The 27523-nt window shown below is 42.7% G+C and overlaps 1 protein-coding gene and 1 long non-coding RNA gene across 5 annotated transcripts in view; one reads left to right on the top strand and one right to left on the bottom strand.

Moving 5' to 3' along the window:
• Positions 1–27523, top strand: part of LOC107378864 (intermembrane lipid transfer protein VPS13B) — a 462085-nt gene that overhangs the window by 38503 nt on the left and 396059 nt on the right. For all 4 annotated transcript variants that reach the window (XM_015949323.3, XM_015949324.3, XM_070550848.1 and 1 more), the window contains exons 5-11: positions 11115–11282; positions 14863–15044; positions 18864–19035; positions 23274–23548; positions 26201–26296; positions 26627–26749; positions 27003–27140. In XM_015949323.3, the coding sequence (XP_015804809.3) occupies positions 11115–11282; positions 14863–15044; positions 18864–19035; positions 23274–23548; positions 26201–26296; positions 26627–26749; positions 27003–27140 (1154 nt within the window). The remainder of the gene's footprint in view (positions 1–11114; positions 11283–14862; positions 15045–18863; positions 19036–23273; positions 23549–26200; positions 26297–26626; positions 26750–27002; positions 27141–27523) is intronic.
• Positions 1–27523, bottom strand: part of LOC107378870 (uncharacterized) — an 86898-nt gene that overhangs the window by 8603 nt on the left and 50772 nt on the right. The window lies entirely within an intron of this gene.

Raw genomic sequence — 27523 nt, 5'->3', positions numbered from 1 at the left:
CACAAATGTAGGTAGAGCCGAAGAGAACCAACATCTTCTGAGCATGTCTCTTCAGGTTTGGAAAATCCTCCTTAAGAGAAGAGTAGAAATCCAGCAGAGATCCTGAATCTCTGCTTTTGAGTCCCAAACCCTCTTCAGCACTTTCCCCAGGCTGAGCCATCTGACAGCTGTGTGGAGTCCTCCAAAAGAGCCACAAACTGTCTGTGATTCATCGCCCGCGCCCTGATGAAGTTTATTATTTTAGTAACAACATCAGTAACATGGTTGATTTTTAGCACTGACTTGCACAACACATGTTGGTGTATAATACAATGCAAAAACACCTATTTTTGATCTGCATCGATTTCTGTCACTTTATCTTGCATGCGTTTCAAAAGTCCGACATTTTTCCCTGTAAAGCCGGACGTACACTGTGCGACTTTTTCACTCGCAGCACTCAGCTTCAGCTCAAAGTGTACGACTTCCTCGCAGAGCAGATCTCACGAGTCATGTGCTCACACTGTACGACCCAGTTCTCGCATGCGACCTGACTGCTCACACTGTACGTCTGGTAGCAACACGTCGGCCCTAAAAATGTGCTAAAAATAGCAGTTTTTAGTCAACACGTTAGACTTTTTTGTCTTGTTTTGCCTGTTGTTCTTCAGGAGTGCTGCAGGAGGACACACAGGGATTTATGGGGGTTGGATGAGGAAAACGAAATAAAGAAAGTAAATCTGTGTTTTGTGATCAGTTTAATTTGACATGAACACGACAAACACACTTTCTTGACAATCTTTGTGAGTAAAAAAAACGTGTAGAAACAAAAACGAACAGCGTGTGTTATTAGGGAAATAGCGAGCGACAAGCGTTGATGCAGGATTGCGCGCGCATGCGCCGTGAGTGGTTCTGATACTTTTTGGGTCGCAGCTGCTCGCAGCGCCGCTTCAACAGTGCGATACCCTCACGAGGGACGAGCGAAATATTAAACACACCAGAGTGCGACCTCACGACTGCTGATCGGCGGCTGGTCACGTGGTGTTAATCGCCTCTCGTAACCCCCTGTACACTACACGACCGCTCGGCGCAAAACTCGCCCCGATGTCGTGGATTCTCGCACGACTGGAAAATCGGCTCAAAAAAGTGAAAAAGTCGCACAGTGTACGCCCGGCTGTGACAGTCTCTCCCATTTCAATCCCAGAGTGTCCGTACATGCATTTACCTCTAGATCACTCCCTGTCGTTGTCCCTCTCATCGACCGCATTGCTGCCCGCTCCTCTGTGAGCTTGAAGTCCGTTATCCCCGGACAAATACGAGCAGCTGGGCTGTGTCCCGGACATCACAGCTCCCGTCTAATGAGAAAAAGTCAAAACTTGCCACTTCACGTTGCAGCTGAAGCTCCAGGTTCCCCGCAATGTCCTCGATCCTCCTGGTCACGGTTCGCTGTTTTTAGCTATTTTGTGGGATATCACAGAGCTGGTCCTGGTTGCTGCATCCCTGGATGTGTGAAGCTTAGTAAAACAGCCTTGCTGCTTTTGCAACTTTGCTAGCAAAGCTTCGGATGTCCGTGCCCTCTCAGCATCAGACAAGTTCTTGTATTTTTCCGAGTGTTTCTTGTCGTAATGCCGACTCAAATTGTAGTCCTTAAACACGGCAATCTCCTCCCCGCAAACCAAACACACGGTTTTACCTCCGACTTCAGTAAAAAAATACTTAGCAGTCCAATTTTTGTTGAAAATCCTGCATTCGGCATCTTTCTTTTTTTTTTTTTTTTTTTTTTGCATGAGCGGACATTTCTCAGGCTACAATCACCGTGTCAACAGCGGGCACTTGTTGCTATACGTATTGCGTCATTGTGCACGTAAAATACAACTTCAAAATAAAAGCAATGCAGCCTTAGCCCATGCATGAGGTGAAATGAGAAAATACATTTATTTTGTAATTTCCAATTAACCTTACGCGGGCCGGTCAAAGTCAACCAAAGGGCCGGATGTGGCCCGCGGGCCGTAAAATGCCCAGGTCTGCTGTAATCCAATCCGCAAGCATGACGAAGATATCTGCGTGGACAACTGGGCCAGTCGCATCTCGCCAGACCATGATGGATATGTAAGATTCTGCCAATTGTTCCTGCCTGCTCGGCACCGCCGATGGAAATCCCTGCCAACCGGAACCATGATGTCAAACCTGGATGGGCCGTGGCGACCAATCACAAAGTGGCAGATCCTCCGGACAACAGCAGGTAAGCCCCTCCATGGAGCATGTTTCGATTGCTCAAAGCTGAACATGGATTCCCCCACGTTTGCCACGATGGTGGCGCCTTCAACGGCGTTAAGCGAGGCTCTGCGTAGTGAGGAGAAAAGCTAGGACATCCTCAATCTGGCAGCCAAACAATCGTCTGAATGACGGAACGTGGAGCTGAAGTGGTCCAAGTCTTGCTGGAAGGTCAAGAAGTGTCGATCATAAACAATCGTAGATCAGGAAACAGCCAAAAAAAAGGACTAAACAACAGTGAGGCTAGTACACAAAACAGGAGTGATAGATGGCGTTCCACAGCAGTTGGTGCCATCTTGAAAACAGGTATTGGGTCTATTGAAATCACCATTACTAAACTCCCAACACCAAAAAATACAGCAGAATATCCCCACAAAATTTCAGGGGGTCTTACAAAGCACCATAAATGACTTGGCTGTCTTCCGATCTTTGAGCGCCACATTTTACGCCACACAGCTGCTCTCGTGCTCCAAATGGATTAACTTATGATGTACTAAAACAGAATAAAAGTTTTAATGTCATTAATGTTACTGTGGGTGCTTTTTGGCGCTGATTAGTGACATCACTCACTGCCAAAGCAGTACCAGTATGCTGACATCTGTGCAATGTCCTGAAAGGGCTGTTGAAGATTCTCAGTCATCCAGGTCATGGTAATCCAAAGGGGATGAGAAGTGAAACGTTTTCAAAAACCAAAGAAGTCCAGTTGCCTTCAATTTAACCCCTTCTGAAAGGGCTGCATTTGTATGGCGACCCAACAGGGACATCGTATCTCCCGCTAAATGTCCACCTCACAGAGTTTACAATGGAAACACGCCTATAGTTGGCACAGAGGGTAAGTTAGTGACAAGTGAAGGCTTTTATGAAATCTGCATGACAGTGAAACTCCTATTGGGTCAGGGCCATTCAATACTTACCTACTGCAACACTCAGCTACACCCTACAAACAGTCTTCTTCTTAAACTTGTAGGTTTGTTCAGAACCATCATGTTCAGTATCACCCATCTGACTTAAACATGCCTACACATATTCATTTAGATATAGATGCATTGCAAAGCCCTAGTAAATGTCTTACAGTACTAAACTTTTACTCGGCAGTGGGGAAGCCTGTGTATGTTTCCGGGACTAAAGCTGTAAAAGAGATTAGAACATAAAGTTAGAGCAAAGCAATTAGAAAAACAAAGAGGAGGAGTTAGAAAGTCGCCAACATATATTAATCTTAAAGCTGGATCAGCATTTCATTTAGAGGTCAGCTCCCAGAGCCTTAGTATGTCTTCGTCTATGGACCTACTCTCCTGGCAGCTTCTGTCAGGGGAGGATCCATTTCCTGACCTGATGTTATGAGATAATATCTCTCCCCAGCTGTTTAAGCAGGGTGCCCCACACCCCTGCATCTCCCATAGTGCCTGCTTTCAAGACATTTCTGTGGTTTGTGGGTGTGAAAATGTGCCTTTGTTTATCTTTTTAGTGTATCTGTGCTCACTTGAGCGCACACACGACACTCTTCAAGCAGCGGTCCCCATTAGAACAGGGTCGTGTGTGTGTGTGTGTGTGTGTGTGTGTGTGTGTGTGTGTGTGTGTGTGTGTGTGTGTGTGTGTGTGTGTGTGTGTGTGTGTGTGTGTGTGTGTGTGTGTGTGTGTGTGTGTGTGTGTGTGTGTGCGTGCGTGCTATTACAGGCTATAGAGACAACTGGGGTCAGAGGTTGAAGCAGCTCTATAATGGCAAGGAGGCAGATGAATGCTGTAATCCCAGCCGTTCTAATTAAAAGGTAGAGGTTAAAAGGTAGACGAGGTAAAGCTAACCTGCTATGACTCACACAGGATATTTTTGTAAGAATAAGATACACACAAAATGTGTCAGGAGTCTTTTAATGTGCTTAATGGATCACTCCTGTAGAGACATTTCTGTGGACGTTTACTTTTACATGGTGTGATGAGTGTAAGATGTTTATTTTTATTAAATGTTATTTTCAGGATATTTACTCCTTTTAAAAGCTGATTTTAGAATTCTGAACCTAATGTTAGAGCAAGAGATTTTCCCCTGCTGGAGGGTGTTATTAACAACTCAGCTCACACCAAGCCCTGTGACATTCAGTCTCTGCTCGCCATATGAAAGCCCCCCCCAAACCCTTTATTCATGCATTTGTTGTCTGTGCGAGATAACCATGCACTAATATAATTTCAGTTACTCTAGGCCCTAGAATACCCTGGAGTAACTGATACCCTAGAGTAACTGATACCCTAGACTCTAGGGTATCAGTTACTCTAGGCCCTAGAGTACCCTAGAGTAACTGACACCCTAGACTCTAGGGTATCATAATGTTGAGACTTTGCAGATTGACAGCATAGAAATGTTTTCAGTTTTTACATAAACATGTTTTTCCACCAAACTGCTGAAAAATTTCCACTCTTAATGTAGATTAGACAAAATAATGGAATACTTTAAATAAAACAAACTTAAAAAGAGAAATGAAATCCTAAATCTGAATTAGGGCCCACTCACCCAAAAGTTTAAACTAAAATAAAATAAATATTGAATATGTATTTTTAATGCTGAAACTTGAAACAAAATCTACCAAGTGTTTCCTACATGAAAAAGCCAGTTGTAGCAACAGAGTTCCTTTGTTCGTTCATGGGCAGTATAATTAACTAAGTACTGATGCTGTTCTCCTGTGGGGGACATCAGATATACAAAGACGGTGATTTGGCATCGTGTTAGCTTCTTTCATATTCTTTTGGAGTTGGTTTGCTCCTCATCGTTTTTGTTTCTAAAGACCGTGATTACCAGAGTGGCATCGTGTTTAGAGATGACATGTTAAGGGAAGCTCACGCTAGTTTATGTCAACAAACCACGGTTGCTTTTTCTCTTGTCTTGAGAAGAACTAAAACAAAACAAACACCAAAAAGCAGTCATTTGACCCTAAGCTCTTCCATGCTGACTACATTTATTCTCCTTGTTCGCTGTGATGGAAAATCGTGATTGTAATTTATCTGTCATGTAGCCACACAAAGACTAGAGACCAAGTGCTTTCACCTTGGGCGAGTCTGTGAGTAATTATGTTTACTGCTGCTTGTTGGGAGACCATTGGCTGTCGTATGTGAGAGCTGTATTTGTTCCAGGGCATTCTTGTAATGATCCTACAAACTGTTCAAATATGTTTTGTTTTATGTGACTTCAAAGAGAATTCATATTGGCATGTTTCCCATTAAGTCCAGCTTTAGCATGGTACCTGTCAGCTGGCTAGGCCAGATGCTGTACCCAACATTTTCAAAGGTAAACTTTCCTTAAATGTCTCAAAATGTTATTTTTTGTAGTGTTGTGGTGATCAAGGCCATATAAAATGAAATGCATCTAAAATATCATATTTTCAAGGTAAAACAGGCGTGTGGGCCATAAAAATTCATTGAAAGGGAACCTGAAAAATGTAATGCTAACTTTGTTAGTTCACGTCTGTATTAACACATATAGATCACACACACATTCTATAAATGATTGATAAAAGACATGATTACATTCTATGAAGGTTTCTAACCCCTGAAATCTCTGTTGTTGCATTTTTAGGGATTTTTCTTAGAAAATTTCACTATTGCTGATTTGCAACGTTGATGTTTTACCTCCACCAATAACACAAGCCTGGAGGAGTTCTGCTGTGTGGTGGAGTTGCTAATGCTAATGGTTAGTTTCCTTCTCTGTTGTTTTCTGGACACTAAACCAACAACAGCTTCCCCGTCATGAGTCCAGATGGGTGACTCCATGAATGTTAGTGACAGTGTGACGTAGATCTGTCAGGATTTTCTAATCCTAGAGTTTCACCATCTGTTTACTATCAGAAGCTACTGCAGGAGGTGTAGGAGACTATGTTCATGTTCACCTTGCATGAAACACTGAAATAATCATTAGAACATTGTTTTTCTGTGTTCCACACTTTTCAGAAACAACAAAATAGGAACATTTCCCTTTAATAAACATCTAATTCCCTTGGAATGTTTTTTTTCCATGCCCAGCTGGATCAATGCTGGCTTACCTTTTACCAAAATAATATAAAGTATATCATAACATAATTTTCTTTGGCTTGTTCTTAGATCACATAAAGTGATTTTTTTTAATTCTTGAACGGTTATAAGCGGTCTGTTTTTCCTGTGGGCTGCAACACAGGTGCTGGAGCTGGACGCAAAGAGAAGGATTGAGGTCATATTGTCACTCCATTCACTCATGTCAGAATGTCACCTTTGACCCTAGTCTTTCCATCCAACCACACATGCAATATCACTGAAATAGCCTGCTTTCCCCTATGTATTATTGCCCGTCTTCGCCCTGTTCTATCCTTCAAGGCTGCAGAAACACTCATCCAGAATTGACTATTGTAATAGTCTACTTACTACATGGTCTCCTTCCTACACACCTACAGGAACTTCACTATGTTCAAAACTCAGCTGCCAGGCTTCTTTCACGCACCTGTAGTAGGGAATGCATTCAGCAGTGTATTCAGTTACCTTACGAAGCTCTTAATAGCCTTGCCCAATCATATCTCTCTGACCTTCTTTGTCATTGCCACCCTTCTCATATCCTCTTCCTCCAACCTGCTCTCTCAGGTAGCCACATCAGAGCACCACACCATCGGATAAGGAGCTTTTTCCGTTGCTGCCTCCACCTTATGGAACTCTCTCCCTTTAACACATCCTTGCTGCGGACTCATGGCAAAAATTCCAAAAAGTTCTAAAAACTCTCCGATTCAACCAAGCATTCAAATCACATTGACCTATTCTCATTTCGTTCCTTTGACTTGTCTGTTGTCTGTCTCTTAGTTGTACAGCATAGTTGTGAAAGCACTTTATAAAACTTATGTATGTATGTATTATTATTATTATTAGTAGTAGGAGCTTTAAAATGCAGAAAGAAAACATTGAAAAGGGTAAATGAGGTCCAGAGAGAGAACAGCCAGGGTTTTACTACCCAGGCTGCAGGTGCAGAAGCAGTCTTCTGACCCCAGAACCACAGGCACACTCACCCACACAACCAGGCAAGGAAGCAGCAAGGCACACACAACCTGCGCTAACTCCTACAGGAACATGCAAGAGCATGAACAAATGTCTCAAACATGAACTGCATTTGTAAGTTGAGTTTGCACTAGGTCTTCCTGCCACTAAGTTTGTCCAGGGGGAGAACTCTAATTGGATTATACCAATATGTAGCTGGGCTTGTGCACAAACACCTATTCAAGTAAATATTTCTATCAACAGCTCTCTTTAGTTTAGCCTAATTATTGTTTCTGTTATTCCCCAAGCTGGGCATGCACATGCAGGAAGATAAACATTTGGTTTGGAAATAAAGCTAAAGCAGTTCAGGCTAGTGTGGTTTAACTTGCAGCAGCTGAATTAAACATTATATGGGAGGAATGAAAAATGCCATTGACCCTGTGGTTGTGAGAATTCATTGGTGCATATTTTCATGTTTTATGGTTGCTCACAGATCTGTAGAATTATCATTTTTTGCATGTTGTTCCTGTGGAGTGCCACTGTTTCTCTTGGAAGGTACTGGTAACGTTACAGGAGAAGTGCTTAATGACATACACTTGTAGAGCGCCTTTCAGAGAAGGCAGAGGACTCCAAAGTGCTTTACCCTACAGTGAATCATTCAGAATCTTGTGGTGATGAGCTACAGTGTAGCCACAGCTGTCCTGGGTGCATTGACAGAGATGAGGCTGCAGAGCACAGGCCCCACCAGTCCCTCCAACCACCACCAGCGGGTAAGGTGGGTGATCGATCCTATAACCCTGATTACTGGACAACCTGCTCTCCCTCCTGAGCTGCTGCCCAATACCCTCTTAGCTCTTTGAATCCAAGCTATCAGGATGTTTTCATCTACCTGTCAGCTCATGGTTGAAGGTGAACTTGAAATTTTCTGCTTACTTCACTCCCCAGCATTTACAAGTCTGACCACTTCTCACACCTGTTGAGTATTGTATTATTGTTTGGATGCTCCCATTTATAAGATCAGTAATCTGATGTTATTTTATTTCCTCTCAGTCTGCGCCTGCCTTCTTGTTTTTGACGGCAGGCTTCTGTAATGGTATCCTTGTGTGAGTAATGCTGTGCCTTAAGTTATTCTTAAATAAATATGGCCTTCTATGTGTGTACTTATGAAAGAAGGCTTGAATGTATTTAACTGAGCTTGTAAGATTTCTTGGTTTAATGAGCAAAGTGGGATTTGATTTGAGCCAACATACAGTCAGGTCCATAAATATTGGGACATCGACACAATGCTAAAATTTTTGGCTCTATACACCACCACAATGGATATCAAATGAAACGAACAAGTGTGCTTTAACTGCAGACTGTCAGCCTTTATTTGAGGGTAATTACATTTAAATCAGGTGAACGGTGTAGGAATTGCAACAGTTTGCATATGTGCCTCCCACTTGTTAAGTGACCAAAAGTAATGGGACAATTGGCTTCTCGGCTGTTCCATGGCCAGGTGTGTGTTATTCCCTCATAATCCCAATTACAATGAGCAGATAAAAAGTCCACAGTTCATTTCATGTATGCTATTTGCATTTGGAATATGTTGCTGTCAACTGTCATGATGAGATCCAAAGAGCTGTCACTATCAGTGAAGCAAGCCATCATTAGGCTGAAAAAACAAAAGAAACCTATCAGAGAGATAGCAAAAACATTAGGTGTGGCCAAAACAACAGTTTGGAACATTCCCAAAAAGAAGGAACGCACCATTGAGCTCAGCAACACCAAAAGACCTGGAAGACCACAGAAAACAACTGTGGTGGATGACCGAAGAATCCTTTCCCTGGTGAAGAAAACACCCTTCACAACAGTTGGCCAGATCAAGAACACTCTCCAGGAGGTGGGCGTATCCGTGTCAAAGTCAACAATCAAGAGAAGACTCCACCAGTGTGAATACAGAGGGTTCACCACAAGATGTAAACCTTTGGTGAGCCCCAAAAACAGGAAGGCCAGATTAGAGTTTGCGAAACAACATCTAAAGAAGCCTTCACAGTTCTGGAACAACATCCTATGGACAGATGAATGATGGGAAGAGAATATTATGGAGAGGGAAAGTAACCGCTCATGATCCTAAGCATACCACTTCATCAGTGAAGCATGGTGCTGGAAGTGTCATGGTGTGGGCATGTATGGCTGCCAGTGGAACTGGTTCTCTTGTATTTATTGATGATGTGACTGCTGACAAAAGCAGCACGATGAATTCTGAAGTGTTTCGGGCAATATTATCTGCTCATATTCAGTCAAATGCCTCACAACTCATTGGACGGCGCTTCACAGTGCAGATGGACAATGACCCAAAGCATACTGCTAAAGCAACCAAAGAGTTTTTGAAGGGAAAGAAATGGACTGTTTTGCAATAGCCAAGTCAGTCACCTGACCTGAATCCGTTTGAGCATGCATTTCACTTGCTGAAGAAAAAACTGAAGGGAAAACACCCCAGGAACAAGCAGGAACTGAAGACTGTTGCAGTAGAGGCCTGGCAGAGCATCACCAGGGATGAAACCCAACGTCTGGTGATGTCTATGTGTTCCAGACTTCAGGCTGTAATTGACTGTAAAGGATTTGCAACCAAGTAATGAAATGTATAAGTTTGATTTATGGTTCTTATTCTGTCCCATTACTTTTGGTCCCTTAACAAGTGGGAGGCACATATGCAAACTGTTGAAATTCCTACACCGTTCACCTGATTTAAATGTAAATACCCTCAAATAAAAGCTGACAGTCTGCAGTTAAAGCACATCTTGTTCGTTTCATTTGATATCCATTGTGGTGGTGTATAGAGCCAAAAATGTTAGCATTGTGTCTATGTCCCAATATTTATGGACCTGACCATACATTTATAAAGTCACCACCTGTTCTGGTCTCTACATGTTTCATTCCCAGAAGTTATATGGGCAGATGACGTGGTTTGTAAGCCTAAGCATGAGGAATGATTATTTGTTTTCACTGATTACCTTGTAATGTCTGTTACATGGAATTAAGGTGTTCAATGGGGTCCTAAAACACCTTGTTTTTACAATAGAAACCCATTATTTTAGCCTCTATGTAACACCAGCAACTGGCCCAAGAGCCCTGATGAATGGTTGAACACAACCCCATAATGAAGCCCAACCCCCTCACATGACTGCCTGACGCTAGAATCTCCGTATTCAATTGTGCACAACATCCAGATAACCCAACAGGCCTGCTACGTATCTACCTGGCATTCGTAGTCTGGATATTCCTAGTTCATCCTGGATCGGCACGTGTGCTCTGACCTTCTGTGTTTTCCTCTCATCCAACAATAGCTCAGGCTAGCATCACTTAGCAGTTAGCATCACTGCCATTAACCTACATATATAGCTGATGTTGAAGTGGGTTGGGATATGAAGAGGTCAGGGGTGTGTCTAAATGGGCTACAGCTTTGATGATGCGTTGTACCAGCGTTTCTCAGAACAAGACTCCTCTCTGCAGCTATTATAACATCTGTATAGGGAAGCAGGTTGGACACTACTAGTTATGCTACATTGGACACCCCAGGCTGCCTGTATCAAACAACTTAGTAAATGTGGTTCTCACAGATCCTTTTAAAAGCACCACTAATGTATGAAAGGACACTAGTACTTGTGTAAGTGTTAAACAGTTACGTTTACACCGGGCAGTGCAGGTGCAGTGATGTTTTATGTGAAGGTTACTGTAATCATTTAAAAAAACCAACCTTTGTTTGTTTCTGATTAATCAACCCTGACCCAAAACTTCATATCAAACAATGACCTTTGTGTTTCCTAACACAGACTCGCTTAACTCCCTTCAGTTGTAGCGTAGGTGTTTGTGTTTCACTGGTGTTTAATGACTTTCTCTGTTTCTACCAGGTTACGTGCAGAGTCTGATCAGACGTGTGGTGAACAACGTGAACATTGTGGTGAACAACCTGATCCTTAAGTACGTTGAAGATGACATTGTGCTTTCAGTCAACATCACCTCAGCAGAATGCTACACGGTGGACGATATGTGGGAGAGGGCTTTCATGGACATCAGTGGTGAGCATGACTTAGTCACATTCCTTTGATTTTGGTACACATGTTGAAATATGGTGATGAACATTTGCTCATAACATCGTGTTTGTTCAAAATAACATGAAGCTGACTAGTCTATAAGTATTGTAATGGCCAAACCAACACTTCCAGGCGTGATGCGTGAATGAAAACCAAAAACAAGATGATTTAATAGAATACTAGTAAGGGTAATCTTCGAATGGGCCGCCACCTGTCATGTTGCCAGGGTTGGCGTGTGCTCTGATCAGTTCTGTTACAGTAATGTTGTACCCAAGGGCCACTCTCCTGTGCGCTTTAGCGCATCTCATTTAAATGAGTGGGCCATTCTATCACATGTTAGTTGGGTTTTGAAGCAGGGAACCAACTTGAACTGAGGAACCTAACCACAGAGGTTTAACATGTTAAAGAGCAAAGAGATTTACTTTCACTGGGTCACAAAAGGCTGTAAGAACAGTTACTGTTGCTGTTCAGTGCCTGAGATACTGATGGGGTTCCTTCGGTTCTTAAAGCCAACGCACACACTAAGCTGAGATTCAGGATCAACACAGGTTGTTACATAGGTCTGAATGTTTATGTCAATCAATCAGACTTTATTTATCAAGAGCTTTTCAAGCAAAGTGCGACTCAAAGTACTTTACAGAATTAAAATGACCTCAAGTTCCCTTAACAGTTTAACAAACATATGCGCGCACTTGCGTGCATGTGCCCGCTCGCGCACGCACGCGCGCGCACACACACACACACACACACACACACACACACACACACAAACACGCGCATACACGCGCACACACACTCATCAGGAAAAACGTACAGGTGCTGGCCAGTAAATTAGAATATCATCAAAAGGTTGAAAATATTTCAGTAATTCCATTCAAAACGTGAAACTTGTACATTATATTCATGCAATGCACACAGACCAATGTATTTCCAATGTTCATTACATTTAAATTTGATATTCATAAGTGACAACTAATGAAAACTCCAAATTTGGTATCTCAAAAAATTAGAATATTCTCAAAAGGCTGAATATAGAAGACACCTGCTGCCACTCTAATCAGCTGATTTACTCAAAACACCTGCAAAGGCCTTTAAAAGGTCCCTCAGTCTTGTTTTGAAGGCACCACAATCATGGGGAAGACTTCTGACTTAACAGCTGTCCAAAAGACAATCATTGACACCTTGCACAAGGAGGGCAAGACACAAAAGGTGATTGCTAAAGAAGCTGGCTGTTCGCAGAGCTCTGTGTCCAAGCACATTAACAGACAGGCGAAGGGACGGAAAAAATGTGGTAGAAAAAAGTGTACAAGCTCTAGGGATAACCGCACCCTGCAGAGAATTGTGACGACAAACCCATTCAAAAATGTGGGGGAGATCCACAAAGAGTGGACTGCAGCTGGAGTCAGCGCTTCAAGAACCACCACGAGGAGACTCATGAAAGACATGGGATTCAGGTGTCGCATTCCGTGTGTCAAGCCACTCTTGAACATGAAACAGCGCAAGAAGCGTCTCGCCTGGGCCAAGGACAAAAAGGACTGGACTGATGCTGAGTGGTCCAAAGTTATGTTTTCTGATGAAAGCAAGTTCTGCATTTCCTTTGGAAATCAAGGACCCAGAGTCTGGAGGAAGAGCGGAGAAGCACAGAATCCACGTTGCATGAGGTCCAGTGTAAAGTTTCCACCGTCAGTGATGGTGTGGGGTGCCATGTCATCTGCCGGTGTTGGCCCACTCTGTTTCCTGATGTCCAGGGTCAATGCAGCCGTCTACCAGGAAGTTTTAGAGCACTTCATGCTTCCTGCTGCTGACCAACTTTATGGGGATGCAGACTTCACCTTTCAACAGGACTTGGCACCTGCACACAGTGCCAAAACCACCAGCACCTGGTTCAAGGACCATGGTATCCCTGTCCTTGATTGGCCAGCAAACTCGCCTGACCTTAACCCCATAGAAAATCTATGGGGTATTGTGAAGCGGAGGATGCAATACGCTAGACCCAACAATGCAGAGGAGCTGAAGACGACTATCAGAGCAACCTGGGCTCTCATAACACCTGAGCAGTGCCACAGACTGATCGAGTCCATGCCACGCCGCATTACTGCAGTTATTGAGGCAAAAGGAGCCCCGACTAAGTATTGAGTGCTATACATGCACATTCTTTTCATGTTCATTCTTTTCAGTTGGCCAACATTAGAGAAACAAACATTTTTTCATTGGCCTTTAGAATATTCTAATTTTCTGAGATACCAGATTTGATGTTTTCATTGGTTGTCACCTATAAATATCAAAATTAAACGTAATAAACATCGGAAATACATTGGTCTGTGTGCATTGCATGAATATAATGTACAAGTTTCACGTTTTGAATGGAATTACTGAAATATTTTCAACCTTTTGATGATATTCTAATTTACTGGCCAGCACCTGTATATTCGGCTGAGTCCAGATGGGCCAAGCAAGGAAAGTCAAGGAAAAGCCATCAGAGGAGCCGTCTGCCCTGGCAGCTTCAGGTCTTCCACAGTAACTAAGTCAGAGGAGAGGGACCATAGACCTCCACCTCCACTCAAACACTACTTGTAGAGCACCCAGGAAGCAACAGTCGACCACCGCTCCTTGGGCAGAGGGCCCCCACAGAGAAAACACTGGATTACAATGAGTAAAAATATGAAAATAAGAGCTATTATTTATATAAATGACAAACGTAAGAAAATAAATTATAAATAAAATCAAATAGACAGTAAAATTATAATTTAATTAAATAATGAAACTGTACTAAAATATAATCATGTAAAACATGCAAAGCCAGTAAAAATATAATCATGTAAAACGAGAGATAAAAGTAAATAATTAGATAAAAGCTAACCTAAATAAGTGGGTCTTGAGCCTGGACTTAAAAACTTGAATGTTCTCTGCGGCCCTGAGGTCCTCCGGCAGCTCGTTCCAGAGGCGAGGGCCGTAATACTGGAAGGACGCCTCGCCGTGAGTGTGTTTCCCAACTAGGGATGTCCAGGAGACGCCTGCCAGAGGAGTGCAGAGGCCGTGAGTGTTCATATGGTAAAAGCAGTTCTGAGAGATAAGAAGGTCCAAGACCGTTAAGATTAAAAACCATTAGAAGAACCTTAAAATTTATCCTGAAACATACAAGGAGCCAATGCAACGATTCTAAAACCGATGTAATGTGCTCCCACCTCCTGCTCTTCATCAGGGCACGCGCTGCCGAATTTTGTAGAGGTTGTAAACCTGAGATGCTCTTTTTGGGAAGACCAGAAAGCGGGGAATACAGTAGTCTATTCTACTGGTGATAAAAGCATGCATCAGCATCTCCGTATCGGCCTGAGAGAGGATGGGGCGTGTGTCACACTCTGACACACTAATACAGGGGCGGTACCAGCCTGCAAAAATATTGACTGGGTTCAATCAAAGACTCCTTTAGGAGTTTGCCTGTGTGTGTATATTTCACTCATATCAGTGTTTTAATGTTCTAATGATTAATAACCATTGCTTCCAGTGTTTCTTACTGTATACTTGACATGAACTTGATTTATTTGTTCTCATTCTTTTCTTGCAGCTCCAGAACTGGTTCTGAGAAAAGTTATAAACTTCTCAGACTGCACCATGTGTTTGGACAAGAGGAATGCTAGTGGCAAGATTGAGTTTTACCAGGATCCCCTGTTGTACAAGTGCTCCTTCCGAACGCGCCTGCACTTCACGTACGACAGCATCAGCTCAAAGATCCCCTCCGTCATCAAGGTGAGCAGCTCCAACTTTTAGCTCTATCTTGTTTAGTCCTTTTTACATGGGTCAGGGTTGATGGCTGTGGTTTGGCCTCATTAAACTGCAGTCTAGGCTTTGTGTAGTAGAAATCATTTTCTAGATGTTTTTGTCTTGTTTGCTTTTCAGTAGATTTAAAGGGTCAACCCTTGGATCAATGGAAAATGTCTGTATTCCATTCGTAACATCATTTTGTGTCAGTATAAATGGAGAAGGGCTAGAAGGGAGACCATGTAAGGACTTTACATTAACGAGGTTTAAAAGATATAGAAGTTGTGATTATTTAACCTTTTTCATCACAGCAAATAAAACAAAAACATTTCTACAAAAATAGTGGATATCATGGTAAATCAATCCAGTAAAATCTAATTATTGATGATTCAGAGATAAAAAATGCTAATTCAGGTGTTATCATAGGGATACTAGGCACTTTTGCTTGCTTTTAGTGCCCCCTAGTGTTCGTTATTAATTCCCTGTGGTTAAACTGAAAATGAAACTCATCTCCTCACTGTGGCTTTTGACTTTTTAACTCCTTGATCTATCCGCTGAAATGTCTCCTCAGCCTTCATTAGTATGTCTCCTCAGCCTTCATTAGTGTCTACAGGAGTGATTCATCACTGAAAACCAAGTGCAGTATTCTGGCCACAGGGCGGTGGGGTCTGACTGACATTTCATCAACCCTTTTAGGGCAGTTTTAGCACATTCTAGTTCAAGAAAATGATTTAAAAATATATAAAAAGTAGCATCATATCCCTTAATGGTCCAAGGCCAAAGTTTATAGTTAGATGAAATTTCACAGAAAATGACTAAAGAAGACTGTCAACCCTTTATGAATTAAATGACCTGTATTTGCATAGTTCCTTCTTAAACTTCTACAAACCCCCAAGGCACTTCACAACACAATCATTCACTCATTCACATGGTGGTGGTGATGAGCTACAATGTAGCCTCCGCTGCCCTGGGGCACACTGACAGAATAAGCTAGAGCAGGGATTCCCAAAGTGTGGTGCGCGCACCCCGAGGGGTGCGCGAGCTGCCGCTAGGGGGTGCGCGAGGTGAAAAGTGTAATGGCTGCGGAGCTCAGAGAAGTCTGTCATATGTCACCATTAGCGTAGAAACTCATTTGTGGGTGGGCCAAAGAAAAAGTAAGTGGGCACAATAAATGTAATTGAAAACAAGTATATTTTTGTGAGCGTCCTCCACATGTGCCCTAGCTTCATAATAACAATGCGCCGAGCTTCAGCACTCTGGCCTGCACACGCCGATATGTTCCGTCGCGCGCGTGCGTGTCCTCCACATGTGCCCTAACTTCATAATAATAATAATGCGCCGAGCTTCAGCGCTCTGGCCTGCACACGCCGATATGTTCCGTATTTGATCATTTTTAACGGTGTTGGAGGAATCTGAAGGTGGCGAATCACTCTGGCAGATTGTAATTAACACCTGTCTCATGCAGGTGTTCTGACATTGTAAACCTCACACACAGAACATTGTGGATGTAACAAAATAACAAGAAATGATTCCCATTCAGGCTATTGACAGCGCGCTGACGATCTGAAGTTCAGAGTGCTTCTGTCAGAGGTCAGACGTGTTCCGACTGAACCACGGCTCACGGGTGCGCAAGTGAGCACATCTGGGCTGGGCAGAAGTTATTTTACAACATTGATTTAAATAGCGCGAGACGCGGTGACTTGAGCGGCTGTGCCGCGCGCGCACACACACACAGATTCAATAAGCGCACACGCGGTGCGCCGTCAGACTGAAGGCAGAAATGAACGCTGCCTCCACCGTGATAAAAACTTTTAAGAGGTTATTTTTCATTCAAGGTCAAATTAAGATATTAGCTTCTGGGATGAGTCGGGTCCGCTCCAGCCAGTGACTCCTCATGAACCTAAACATCTCATGTTACTGCAGCATTTGTTGTTCCAGTCCGCATGACAGCGGATCACAGATTCAGCCACACCATAAAACAGCAATAAGTCGGTCTGAGGTAAAAGTGAACATCATGGCTACATCTTTTCCCCTATAGACATTTGATTACGCACAAGTAGGTGATCAGCTCAGGTTTACGCAGAGCAGACGGAAGGAGAGCGCTCTGGCCGCACAGGTTAAACCGTTAAATTGCATTGTTTATGTGCTACCTGGGCACTCTAAATATTTATTTAAAATGAAATCAAAGGAAATTGTAATGGTATCAAATGTTTATTAATTACTATTTAAAAAATGAAAGTGATGGGGAAAAAGGTCGATCATATTTTTGGGGTTAAATTATGGAACAATTTAGAAGAAGAAATTAAAGTAAGTACAAATATAAATGTGTTTAAAATGAATTATAAAAAACATATTCTGAACAAGTATATAGTAGAAAATAGATGATTTATGTGAGTGTCCTTTATTCTAAGGAAAAGTAAATTGTATCAATTGTAAAAAGATGTTTTTTTTTTCTTTTGTTGTTTTTTTTCCATATAATTTGGTGGTTTTTGGTGACTTGTACCATTTTGTTTGTTTTAATGTCGGTTTTGTGTTAGATTTAGTAAACAAGTAAAAATTACTTGTATAAAGGGGTAGGGACATATAAGTTTCCACTTCAGCCTACTCCTTTTCAAACACAGAAGAAGGGATGATATGTATTTTTTCTGTCTGTGGTATTTTTTTTTTAAAAAAATTTATGTTTTCTTTGTTTGAAATAAACTAAACTAATATAATATAATATATTTTTTTTAACCCTGTCTGTTTAGCTCGACATCTGATATATATTTAGAGAGAGAGAGAGAGAGAGAGAGAGAGAGAGAGAGAGAGAGAGAGAGAGAGAGAGAGAGAGAGAGAGAGAGAGAGAGAGAGAGAGAGAGAGAGAGAGAGAGAGAGAGAGAGAGAGAGAGAGAGAGAGAGAGAGAGAGAGAGAGAGAGAGAGAGAGAGAGGCAGAGAAAGAGAGAGAGAGAGAGAGAGAGAGAGAGTGCGTCATGCCCCGATGTGGGGGCTGGGGGGGGGGGGGGGGTGCGTCGACATGGTCGGGACATAGAAGGGGGTGCGCGGCTAAATAAGTTTGGGAACCACTGAGCTAGAGTATGGGTCTATATTAGCCTACAGCTATTGTCTTATGCATTTTAATGATGTATGTAATATGGAGGCTCATACATATTAGTCATATCACTAAAAGCGTCCAGAAAGGGGTTTGTGCTTTCTTCTGTAATAGAAACCATCAAACAGGAGTGTTTAATCACTATCTACCATCAGTACTTCGATATTCTTACATTCAGCTTCATTTTAGTTCCTGCAGTCTTCATTCATCATCAAGACTGTGACCCATGAATATTCCTTAAGTAGAAGTGTGCCATAAAATTCTGGCAGTTCAATTTAACTTTATTTTTATAGCGCCAAATCAGGACCAGAGTCGTCTCAAGGACCTTCAGTAAACACTCCAGTTCAGGTCAGGTCATAAAGCCAATCAGTAAAAAGTTTCCTGTATAAGGAACCCAGCAAGTTGCATAGGGTCACTGACTAGTGTCAGGAGTCTTTACAGAAATCCTCATACTAAGCAAGCGTGCAGCGACAGTGGAGAGGAAAACTCCCTTTTAACAGGAAGAAACCTCCAGAGGATCCTGGCTCAGTATAAGCAGCCATCCACCATGACTCACTGGGGATGGAGAAGACAGAGCTCACACACACACACACACACACGCACGCACGCACGTACGTACGCACACACACACACACACACACACACACACACAGTGCATTTGATGCCATTTGGGCAAATGAAAGTTCAAATGTTAACTTTTTTTTTCCATATATTGAAGATCCATACCATGGTGGAGAGCCTGAAGCTGTCCATCACTGATCAGCAACTACCCATGTTCATTCGAATCCTACAGCTGATTATTGCCCTCTACTATGGAGAAATAGGACACAAACAAAGTGAGGGTGAAGAAGGCTTGGTACACGCCAGAGACAGTGGAGCAAGTTCACCTGGTGAGTAAAGGAAAGGGAACATAGTTCTGGTTCTCTCAGTGTTTTTTGAATATAAACACCACTTACAGCCACCGAGGTCTGATGTGTGTAATCAGATTACCAACGAGTTGGTCCTAGGTGATCACCACTCGGAGGTGCATGAGTAGAGGAACTTGCATTCTAAAGCAGGGGTGTCAAACATGCGGCCCGCGGGCCGGATCCGGCCCGCAAGCGGGTTAAATCCGGCCCGCGAGATGGTTGTGTAAACTTTATTTTCATACTTTACAATGTAGAGTGAAAATAAACTTATCTTTGTGAGCAAGTTTCCTCTGTAGTGAGTATAAATAAAACAAAGCTGCGCTCAAGGCTCAAACAAGAACTTGAATCACATCCTGAAGTTGGCTGCCACTCAGGATGTGACTTCTGATATTGATGTGCTGGTGAAAGCTAAAAGATGTAAAGTAAAATGAGTCAAATATACTTTAAGTGCTGCATGAAACTGATCTTGCCATGTGATCTGTAAGCTCTTTGAATCACTAAGGAATGTTTTTTTTATTTGTTGATTTTTTTTTTTTTTTTTTCAAATTTTCAAGTACACTTCAGGTGTTGTACTTGTACTACACTGTCCTCAGGCTCCAGCCTTGTTTTATATTGATTGTATTAAAACAAAGAAAACAATCTGAAGTTTTTTTTTAATTTACCGGTCCGGCCCACTTGGGACTAGATTTCCCTCAATGTGGCCCCTAAGCTAAAATGAGTTTGACACCCCTGTTCTAAAGCATTCCTAGCACACCTCGGCAAAGCATCAAAGTCCTGCTTGGTTAAAGTCAGAAGTGACAAAGCTCTGGTCATCACAGATCGCAGTAACGGAGAGTGTAAGATCACCAGCAAAATGAAGTACGGAAAGCCAAAAGGGTTATAATTTGTGTGCTTAAAATACTTTTTGTCATCTAAAATGAACTACTTGCCATCAGTTGTTTGAGCACACAGACACTCGTTTAGCTGAGAAGATAGCTTCAGTAATTTAACATTAAGACTTGGTACGTGTTGCCTTTTTTCATTGAATTTGAGCCAAGTAAGCTAAATAAGGTAGCTTCTTTGGTGTTTACACACCCATCAGACTGAAGAGTTTCCTCTGTGGTGTTTTTAAGTCGAGCATCATTTCCTATGTTAACTGTGCAGATGAGCTGAGATGATGTTGGCAAAAATAACTAAAGTTAGTTTATTATGACTTCGTGCAGGCTGCATCTCACCACGGCAATGAGGCACAGCCACTATTGTCCACATTGAGGCAAGAATTTCCATGGCTTAGCTAACGCTAACATAAATCTAAAACCCTCTGCTAATGTAAACACCCATCCTGCTTTTTGATAAAGTACTCATCCTAATGTGGTCAAATAAAGCAAGATCAAATCACAGGCTAAGTCAGTCTTCGTAGCACAAGGAGTAAATTATGGGGGAGCTAAAGTGGTGGGCAGAGAGGAAAGCTGGGAGCTTAAGACAATACAGCCTTGCTTTCTCTAACGTGCTCCTTGCCTCTTGGCTTGGAACTTTTACTGCAAGTTGGCGCAGCTTCCAGTTTGGTGTCCAATGCCAGATGTAAGAGTCGGTGTCATGCTACTGCTATGCAGAACCTCTGAGAATGAATTAGTATCCCATCACAAAAATATACATGCGGGAACCAGCTCTTGGAACCTGAGCGCCCCCAGACTTCATTGTGCTAGAAGTAATTGACAGTGAAGAAGCTAAAGCGAGGCTGAAAGCGGTTGAACGTGTATGTAAAAGGTTGATGGGTGTGTATGTTAGATTATACTTGCTTACATAGGATTTTCCATGCATACGTTCAGTGCTGGTATTATCTGTATTTTAATAGAATGGGTCACACAATGTTAACTAATAAACTTCAAGATGTGGTGTCAGTGGAGGGTCCCTTTAAATGGGATAAAAGTTATTTAAACCGAAATCCGTTTGTACAGATAAACGACTGCAGGTCAGCATGGCTGGACACCTCTGGTGGTGTACCACGGGGGTCCAAACCCATTTCTATTGATCACCAATCAGTCTTGTAAGGTTTCCAAAGCATAAAATCGATGTTATTTGCAGATGACACAAATGTTTCTGCCTCTGGAGAAGATTTGCAGGAACATTTGTACTTGGTTACAGCAGGAATGAGTCAACTTAAATCCCTTTAATATCAGTCAATCACGTTTATTTGTATAGCGCTTTCCACAACCGTAGCAGGTGACCAAAGTGCTTTACGTAATAAAATAAAGGAGGCCAACATAGAAAGCCTGTATGAAAATGAATGTCTTGGTGTAATCATTAACCACAAACTTTGTGGAAACCTCGTTAAATCAAAAATAGCACAAAGTAGTCATTGCACATACTGATATTTAACATCAACAAAACCACATATTTACATTGTGTACACTACACAAGTGGGATGGTCAGTCATACTGGATAGCAGACCAACAGATTGTTCCTAGAGGCAAAAACATTAGAGTAGATAGAACTAGTAGACAGCATGTCATGTAATTCATGTCTAGACTCCATAAGACATTATTGTAAACTGTCCACAGAGAGACAGGGAGGTAGTAATCGTCTTTATGCTCGAGCCTAACCTAATGTGGAGTAGTGGTGAGGAAAGAATACAACATATCACCATTTAGACTCGTGATGTGTGACCGTTCCACTGCGCCGATGTTCTCGTTTATCATCTCAGATCCTAGAGGTGTGTTTGTTTAATTTAGGTGTGTGTGTGTGTGTGTGTGTGTGTGTGTGTGCGTGTGTGTGTGAGCAGATGAATGTGCAGACGTTGTACAGTCATGTAAATGACCACTTTATTAGCATTATAAGTTTATTTTTTCTGCTTTGTTGTAGATAAATAAATATTTTTACTGAAAACATAATTAATTTAGATGACCTATGGAGAACCGTGCACAGGAATGACATTGTTCTGTCATCTTTGTTTCACACACTTTTCACGGATGTATTACATCAGGTACAAATAGAATGGCGTCAACACACCAGCGTGCTTGTGTGTCACCTGTGGGGTGAAGAGCCAACACAAATCTAATAGTCCAAGTCCACTTCTCTTTCTGCAGGGACATCTGCTGGCCTGTGAGGGCACTGCTCCTCCACAAGCTTTCACCCATTCATACATGCATGTTTCATCTCAGACATGTCCTGTTGCTGAAAGGGGATCTCTCTGAGGCCATCAATGATCCCAACAGCAGGAGGCCTGCATGTGGACAAGAACTAAGAGCTCAAATCAGCTCTGCTGTGGTTATTGTGTTAATAATCATGGTGCTTTTACTTTAAGGCCCTTCTTTATCAGGGTCAGATGTGAACTCAAAGAGCTGACACCTCAAACCTTCATTGAGGAAGAACAAAAGGAAAACAAGCAGAAATGCGATGGAATTAGGTAAACGGAGCTAAACAGGAGAATAAAACCATAACACGGAGGTTCCAGCTCACAAAGTGAAAGATTGAATTAAAAAGTGTCATAATTTTCACTGCCTTGGCCTCCGGGATTCCTGAACCATGACTTCACAGATAATATTGTTTCTCACAAAGGACACGAGGAATGGGATTACACATTCTTGTGTCTTGACATCAATTTCCTCTATCCAAACATGTATGGAAACAGCCGTGATGAGACCAGGTCAAAGGTCGGGGTCTAGACTAGCAACACGATTTGGGATCCTGAAAGCCTGTTGAAATAAAACAAAACCAAACGATGGAGGACAGGCGGTTTCTTTTGTTCGCTAGTTAATACAATCCTAATGTGAAACGAGGTTTCTAGCCACCATTTAGACTCCTGCTCATCCAGGAGCCCTGTCGTTCTGGTCGTAGCCCTTGTGCACGTGCTGTTTGTCCAGGGCATGCAGCCTTGATAGCCGGGCCCAGTCAGGATGCTAGCTGACAGGCTGGGCCCTCTGGCCTCTGTTGGGAAGGACTTCCCCTGTCTCTGCTGTACTCATGCAAGAGTGACTTCATGCTGTGGGCCAGAGCACCTCAGGCTGCCGTGTGTTTGACAGCTGAAACTATTTGCTTGCATTAAAGTGTCCTGAAGGGCAAATGGGATGGAATACATTAGTTTTGTTTTTCTGCATACATCCATGTTTAAGATCCACGTTTTGGGTCATCCAGATTATATTTGCAAGCATGCATCGTTAAACCTCTTGACTAAAGTCCATGTTTAGATCGTTTTGTAACCTTTGCATTAGAGCTAAATGACATTTTATTTTCCCTGTTAGGGATGGATGTTGAAATGGAAAGTTTGGGATCTAGCCAGTACTCCAGCCAAGAGCTCTTCATGGATTCAGGGAGTCCTGAGGAGGGAGACCAGGGTTGGGTGTCCTGGGCTTGGTCCTTTGTCCCTGCCATTGTCAGCACTGAAGAAGAGGGGGAGGAAGGCCTCTACCAGCAGACAGAAGGAGGAGGCCTCTCTAGCAACCCTCAGCAGTACACTCCCAAAGACCCCATCGTTTCCATAGGCTTCTATTGCACTAAAGCCTCCATCATCTTCAAGGTAATCATACATTGTGTGGAAGACCAACTGATACTCCAGTTATATCTAAATAAAGTTTATTTCACACATGAGTGCTTAGGAGACACAGCTCTTACTGCAATGAAATCAAACAATAACACAACAGAACCAAAACACCTGGAATCAGAAATCAGCAAAAATGAAAGATACTGCGATCAATGAAAATAAATAAAGTATGAGAACTGCACAAGGATTTATGTCTGCAAAGCTACGCAGTTCAAATGTGACAAAAGGAGATACTAGAAGCATGCAAAGATACAAAAACCGTGTAGGAGATTGATGTGGTAGGAGCTACGAGCTGTTAGGTGGCAGGTGGAAGGAAGGAGGCCTTTAGTCTGGAGGTTGTCTACTTCACTCTTCCGTACCTCCAGCCTGAAGGTAGGGCAGAACTCCTGCCAGCATGCATTGACTAGTTGTCTCTACTTCTCTTATAACATGGTTTCTTAAAGTTTGTGCTTCACAAACTCGCAGGTTGTTAACATTAAAGTGACAGTGTGTATTTTTCCTGGCGATAGGGGCCAGTAGATACCTAAATTGTTAAAAGCAAGCAGTATTGGAGTAAGACCTTACCAATGGATGCCCATTAGGGTCAAAAAGCAGACCATGTTCATCACTGGCAGCAAGTGAAGAGGTAAATGTGTAAAACAACAAAGTTTTGTAACTGTTTGTTACAAATCAGTAAATGCATTTTGTCCTCATGGGCCCCGTAGAAGGAAACATGGCGTCTAATGTGGCGTTTCCCAGGGACGTAGACCCTCTCCCATGTACTTTAGACCTGATTTTTATGGTTAAATGTTACGCCGCCGCCAATATCTTTCAACAACTGGGCATCATTTAATTCATTTTCAACAACATTTTGATGGATTTTTCTAGAGATTAACAGTAAAACTACACATTGTCTCTTTAACTTCGTCCCTCTTGTTTTAAAGGAGAAGAAGTGACACCCCCAGCCAGCTGAGGGTGAAAAGTGTTTCAGTATGACCTTCCTTACATGGTGGGACCTTAGACTGCTGAGTGATCCTTTCACTGTAGAATGATTGCATATTGCTGCTTTAAATTTCTTGATGTTCCTCACTGTTCTACTCTCTTTGTTGTGAAACAGCTGATGAGCACATCAGTGGCATTTTCATGTCTTTAGCTCGTGTGTGGTATCAGAGTTTAGAGTTCCTGCTAACAGCTGTCTGGGGTCACATTAATGTTTTAACCATTACACCCGTACTCAGAAAGGAACCCAACACCTAATCCTGTCTGCTCAGTCAGGTTTCCTCAGATTCAGGCACCGCACTTACTGTGTGTGTGTGTGTGTGTGTGTGTGTGTGTGTGTATATATATATGTGTGTATGTGTGTGTGTGTGTGTGTGTGTGATTACTGGTCTGTGTTTTTCTAATGTCTAAGCCATTCCTGTATTGTTTCAGTTCTTTTAATCAATGAATTGCTGCTCTGAGGTAATTGCAGGCAGCTGAAAGTGTTTTTTCCCTAAAACATTCGTGTCTCTTTCCTAAAAGGAAGTATTTAGTTAGAAAGAATTTCATGTCTTTGAACAGCCACTGCCTGAACCTGAGTTTGAAATCAGAGACGTGACTTAAACTCCTCACAGGCCTTTGATCCCAGGAAGACTAATGTATTGACTCTTACACACATGCATAACTTGTATTATGAATGCACACCTGCCAAACCTTCTCTACATGCTGGTGCCATTTTCTATTCCAGGTCCAGTAACATGATTAACGTCCTGTTTTTGTGTCACATCTCTCACTGATGTAGCTTCCAGTTGAACCGACTCCAAAGCCTTGACCAGGTCTGAGACGTAAAAACAACGAGTGTGTGTTTAAGAGTAGTGAGAACGTTCTCTCCAGGTTTAGGGTTACTCACAGAGGACCCACCGCTCTAGGAACAGAAACAGCTTGTAACGCTGTCACGTGGTGGCGTTGCCACTGTGCTCATGCAGGACCAGTCCAACCAGAACACTGACCATCCTTATTCACCATCGGGGGGGGGGCTGCATGTGATTAAACTATCAGAAGGGAGCGAGGGTGAGAGTCTGCTCCATCACAGTAATAAGCCACAGCTGCTTCTTGATTTGCACCTGCTTCCTGTGTTAAAGTTGAACGGGGTGCATTCTGGTCTCCACCCACTGTAGTCCAACCTCAGGAACATGGCGGCTCTGCTGTCCTCTCTCCAGCCAGTTGTTGTCTGCCTCCACAGCCCCAGTCATCCTGCTTTTGCCCTCCGGTACGGCGGGGCTTCAGATCCATGTCTGATTTCCCAGTAAAGAGCCAGTGTGGCTCTGTGTTGGTTATTAAATGATTTTGTTCGGGTCCAAAGTTGACAGGAGCAGAAATGCAGAGCCTGTTTTAATGTATTTGTGTCAGCATATCTATCTTACTGTCCCACGCTTATTTAGTTTATCAGTCCTGCCTTTTGGTTTGGTTTGTATGGGTTTTAGACACAGGCTAGACTCGTCTGCCTGAACTGAGGTGGGTAGCTCCATCGTGACTTCAAGTTTAAAGGATGCTGATGACACGTAAAATGATTCATATCTAAATATTCTGTCACATCAAACCAAATGGTTTCTACCCACATGAGAAGCTGTTCAACTGTCCCAGAGCTAATGCGGTTTTCCTTCTCCTCAGCTCACCGACACGCAGTCAGAAAGCAGCTACTACAGTCCTCAGAAGGTCAGGTCCAAAGAGGTTCTGTGTCTGGAGCAAGAAGGAATCACTATTGAGGTACAACTTATTCACTCACTACTGAGTTTAACGCAGACTCGGACACGCCTCAGAAATGACTAGAATCTAGAGGACCACCTGGTCACACACCACTGGACCATCAGTTCAGAACCAGAACCAGAATTGCTCCACAGCTTTCTTCAGACGGTGCTATAACGAATGCTTTTGCTGAGAGAGGTGGAAGGGTGAGGACGGTTCAGTGATGGAACAAGGCCAGAAGGGAGGATAAGGAACTTGTGATATTTGTTCTGGAAGTCCGTAAAGCAAGAACGTTTGTTGCACCTGCAGCTGTAAGGTGAGCGTGCTGACTTCCTGTGGCGTTTATTCCAGGTGCTCATGATGGGAGAGCCCTTCTTTGATTGTCAATGTGGCTTTGTGGGCTGCCGGGCACTCTGCCTGAAAGGCATCATGGGAGTTCGGGATTTTGAAGAAAATGTGAACCGGCGTGAAGAGGTAAAACTACCCCCTCCACAGCACGAGTCCTTTAGAAGGAAAGAGGGACCAGACTCATCAGAATCAAATCTGTTGTTCTTATGAAGTGTGTGTGTAGCTGCCTTAAACATCTACACTCATCTGTTTGGTTTGTCACAAATGTATTAACGCTGACTCAGAAATCCTAAACTCACCTCAGACTTAGCTCCTCTAGTCATGGATACTTGCCTCCCAGCCCTGTTGAGACGTCTTGTTCCTCCTTGTGTTTCTTCAGGATGCCGTGTTCTTCAGCTGTGGGGAGAGTCTAAAGAGTAAAGGGATGACGTACCTCACCAACTCTCTGTTTGACTACCGCAGTCCAGAGAACAATGGAGTCAAAGCTGAGTTCATCCTGGACTCCACCAATCACAAGGTCTCCTTTTTCTCGTTTCTACTTCCTCTCAGGCCGGGGACGATAAACGGCATTGTTGTCCACATCATCCAGAACAAAATAACCACTTATGTCATGTTAATAGATCATAGTAATAATGCATTTAACATGAAACCTTTCTTTAACATTGGAATGTCCAGAACCAGAACTTCTAAATAACTAAAAACAAACAAAATAAAAAAGGACTCTTGTTTCTGTTAGAATAGACGCTGCCTCTCCAAACGGCACCTCACCGTCTGCTCCTCCTGCTGTGTGAAGGGCCGCCATGCTACCTTCACAAGAAGGCAGGAAAGTTAAAAATAGGCTGGGATCGCGTTAACCGGATATTTTCCTTTTTTACACTTTATTTTACCGGAGAAATCTCG

The sequence above is a fragment of the Nothobranchius furzeri genome, chromosome 5 (assembly GCF_043380555.1).
Source record: "Nothobranchius furzeri strain GRZ-AD chromosome 5, NfurGRZ-RIMD1, whole genome shotgun sequence".
Lineage (NCBI taxonomy): Eukaryota > Metazoa > Chordata > Actinopteri > Cyprinodontiformes > Nothobranchiidae > Nothobranchius > Nothobranchius furzeri.
This window is presented reverse-complemented; position numbering and strand designations above follow the sequence as displayed.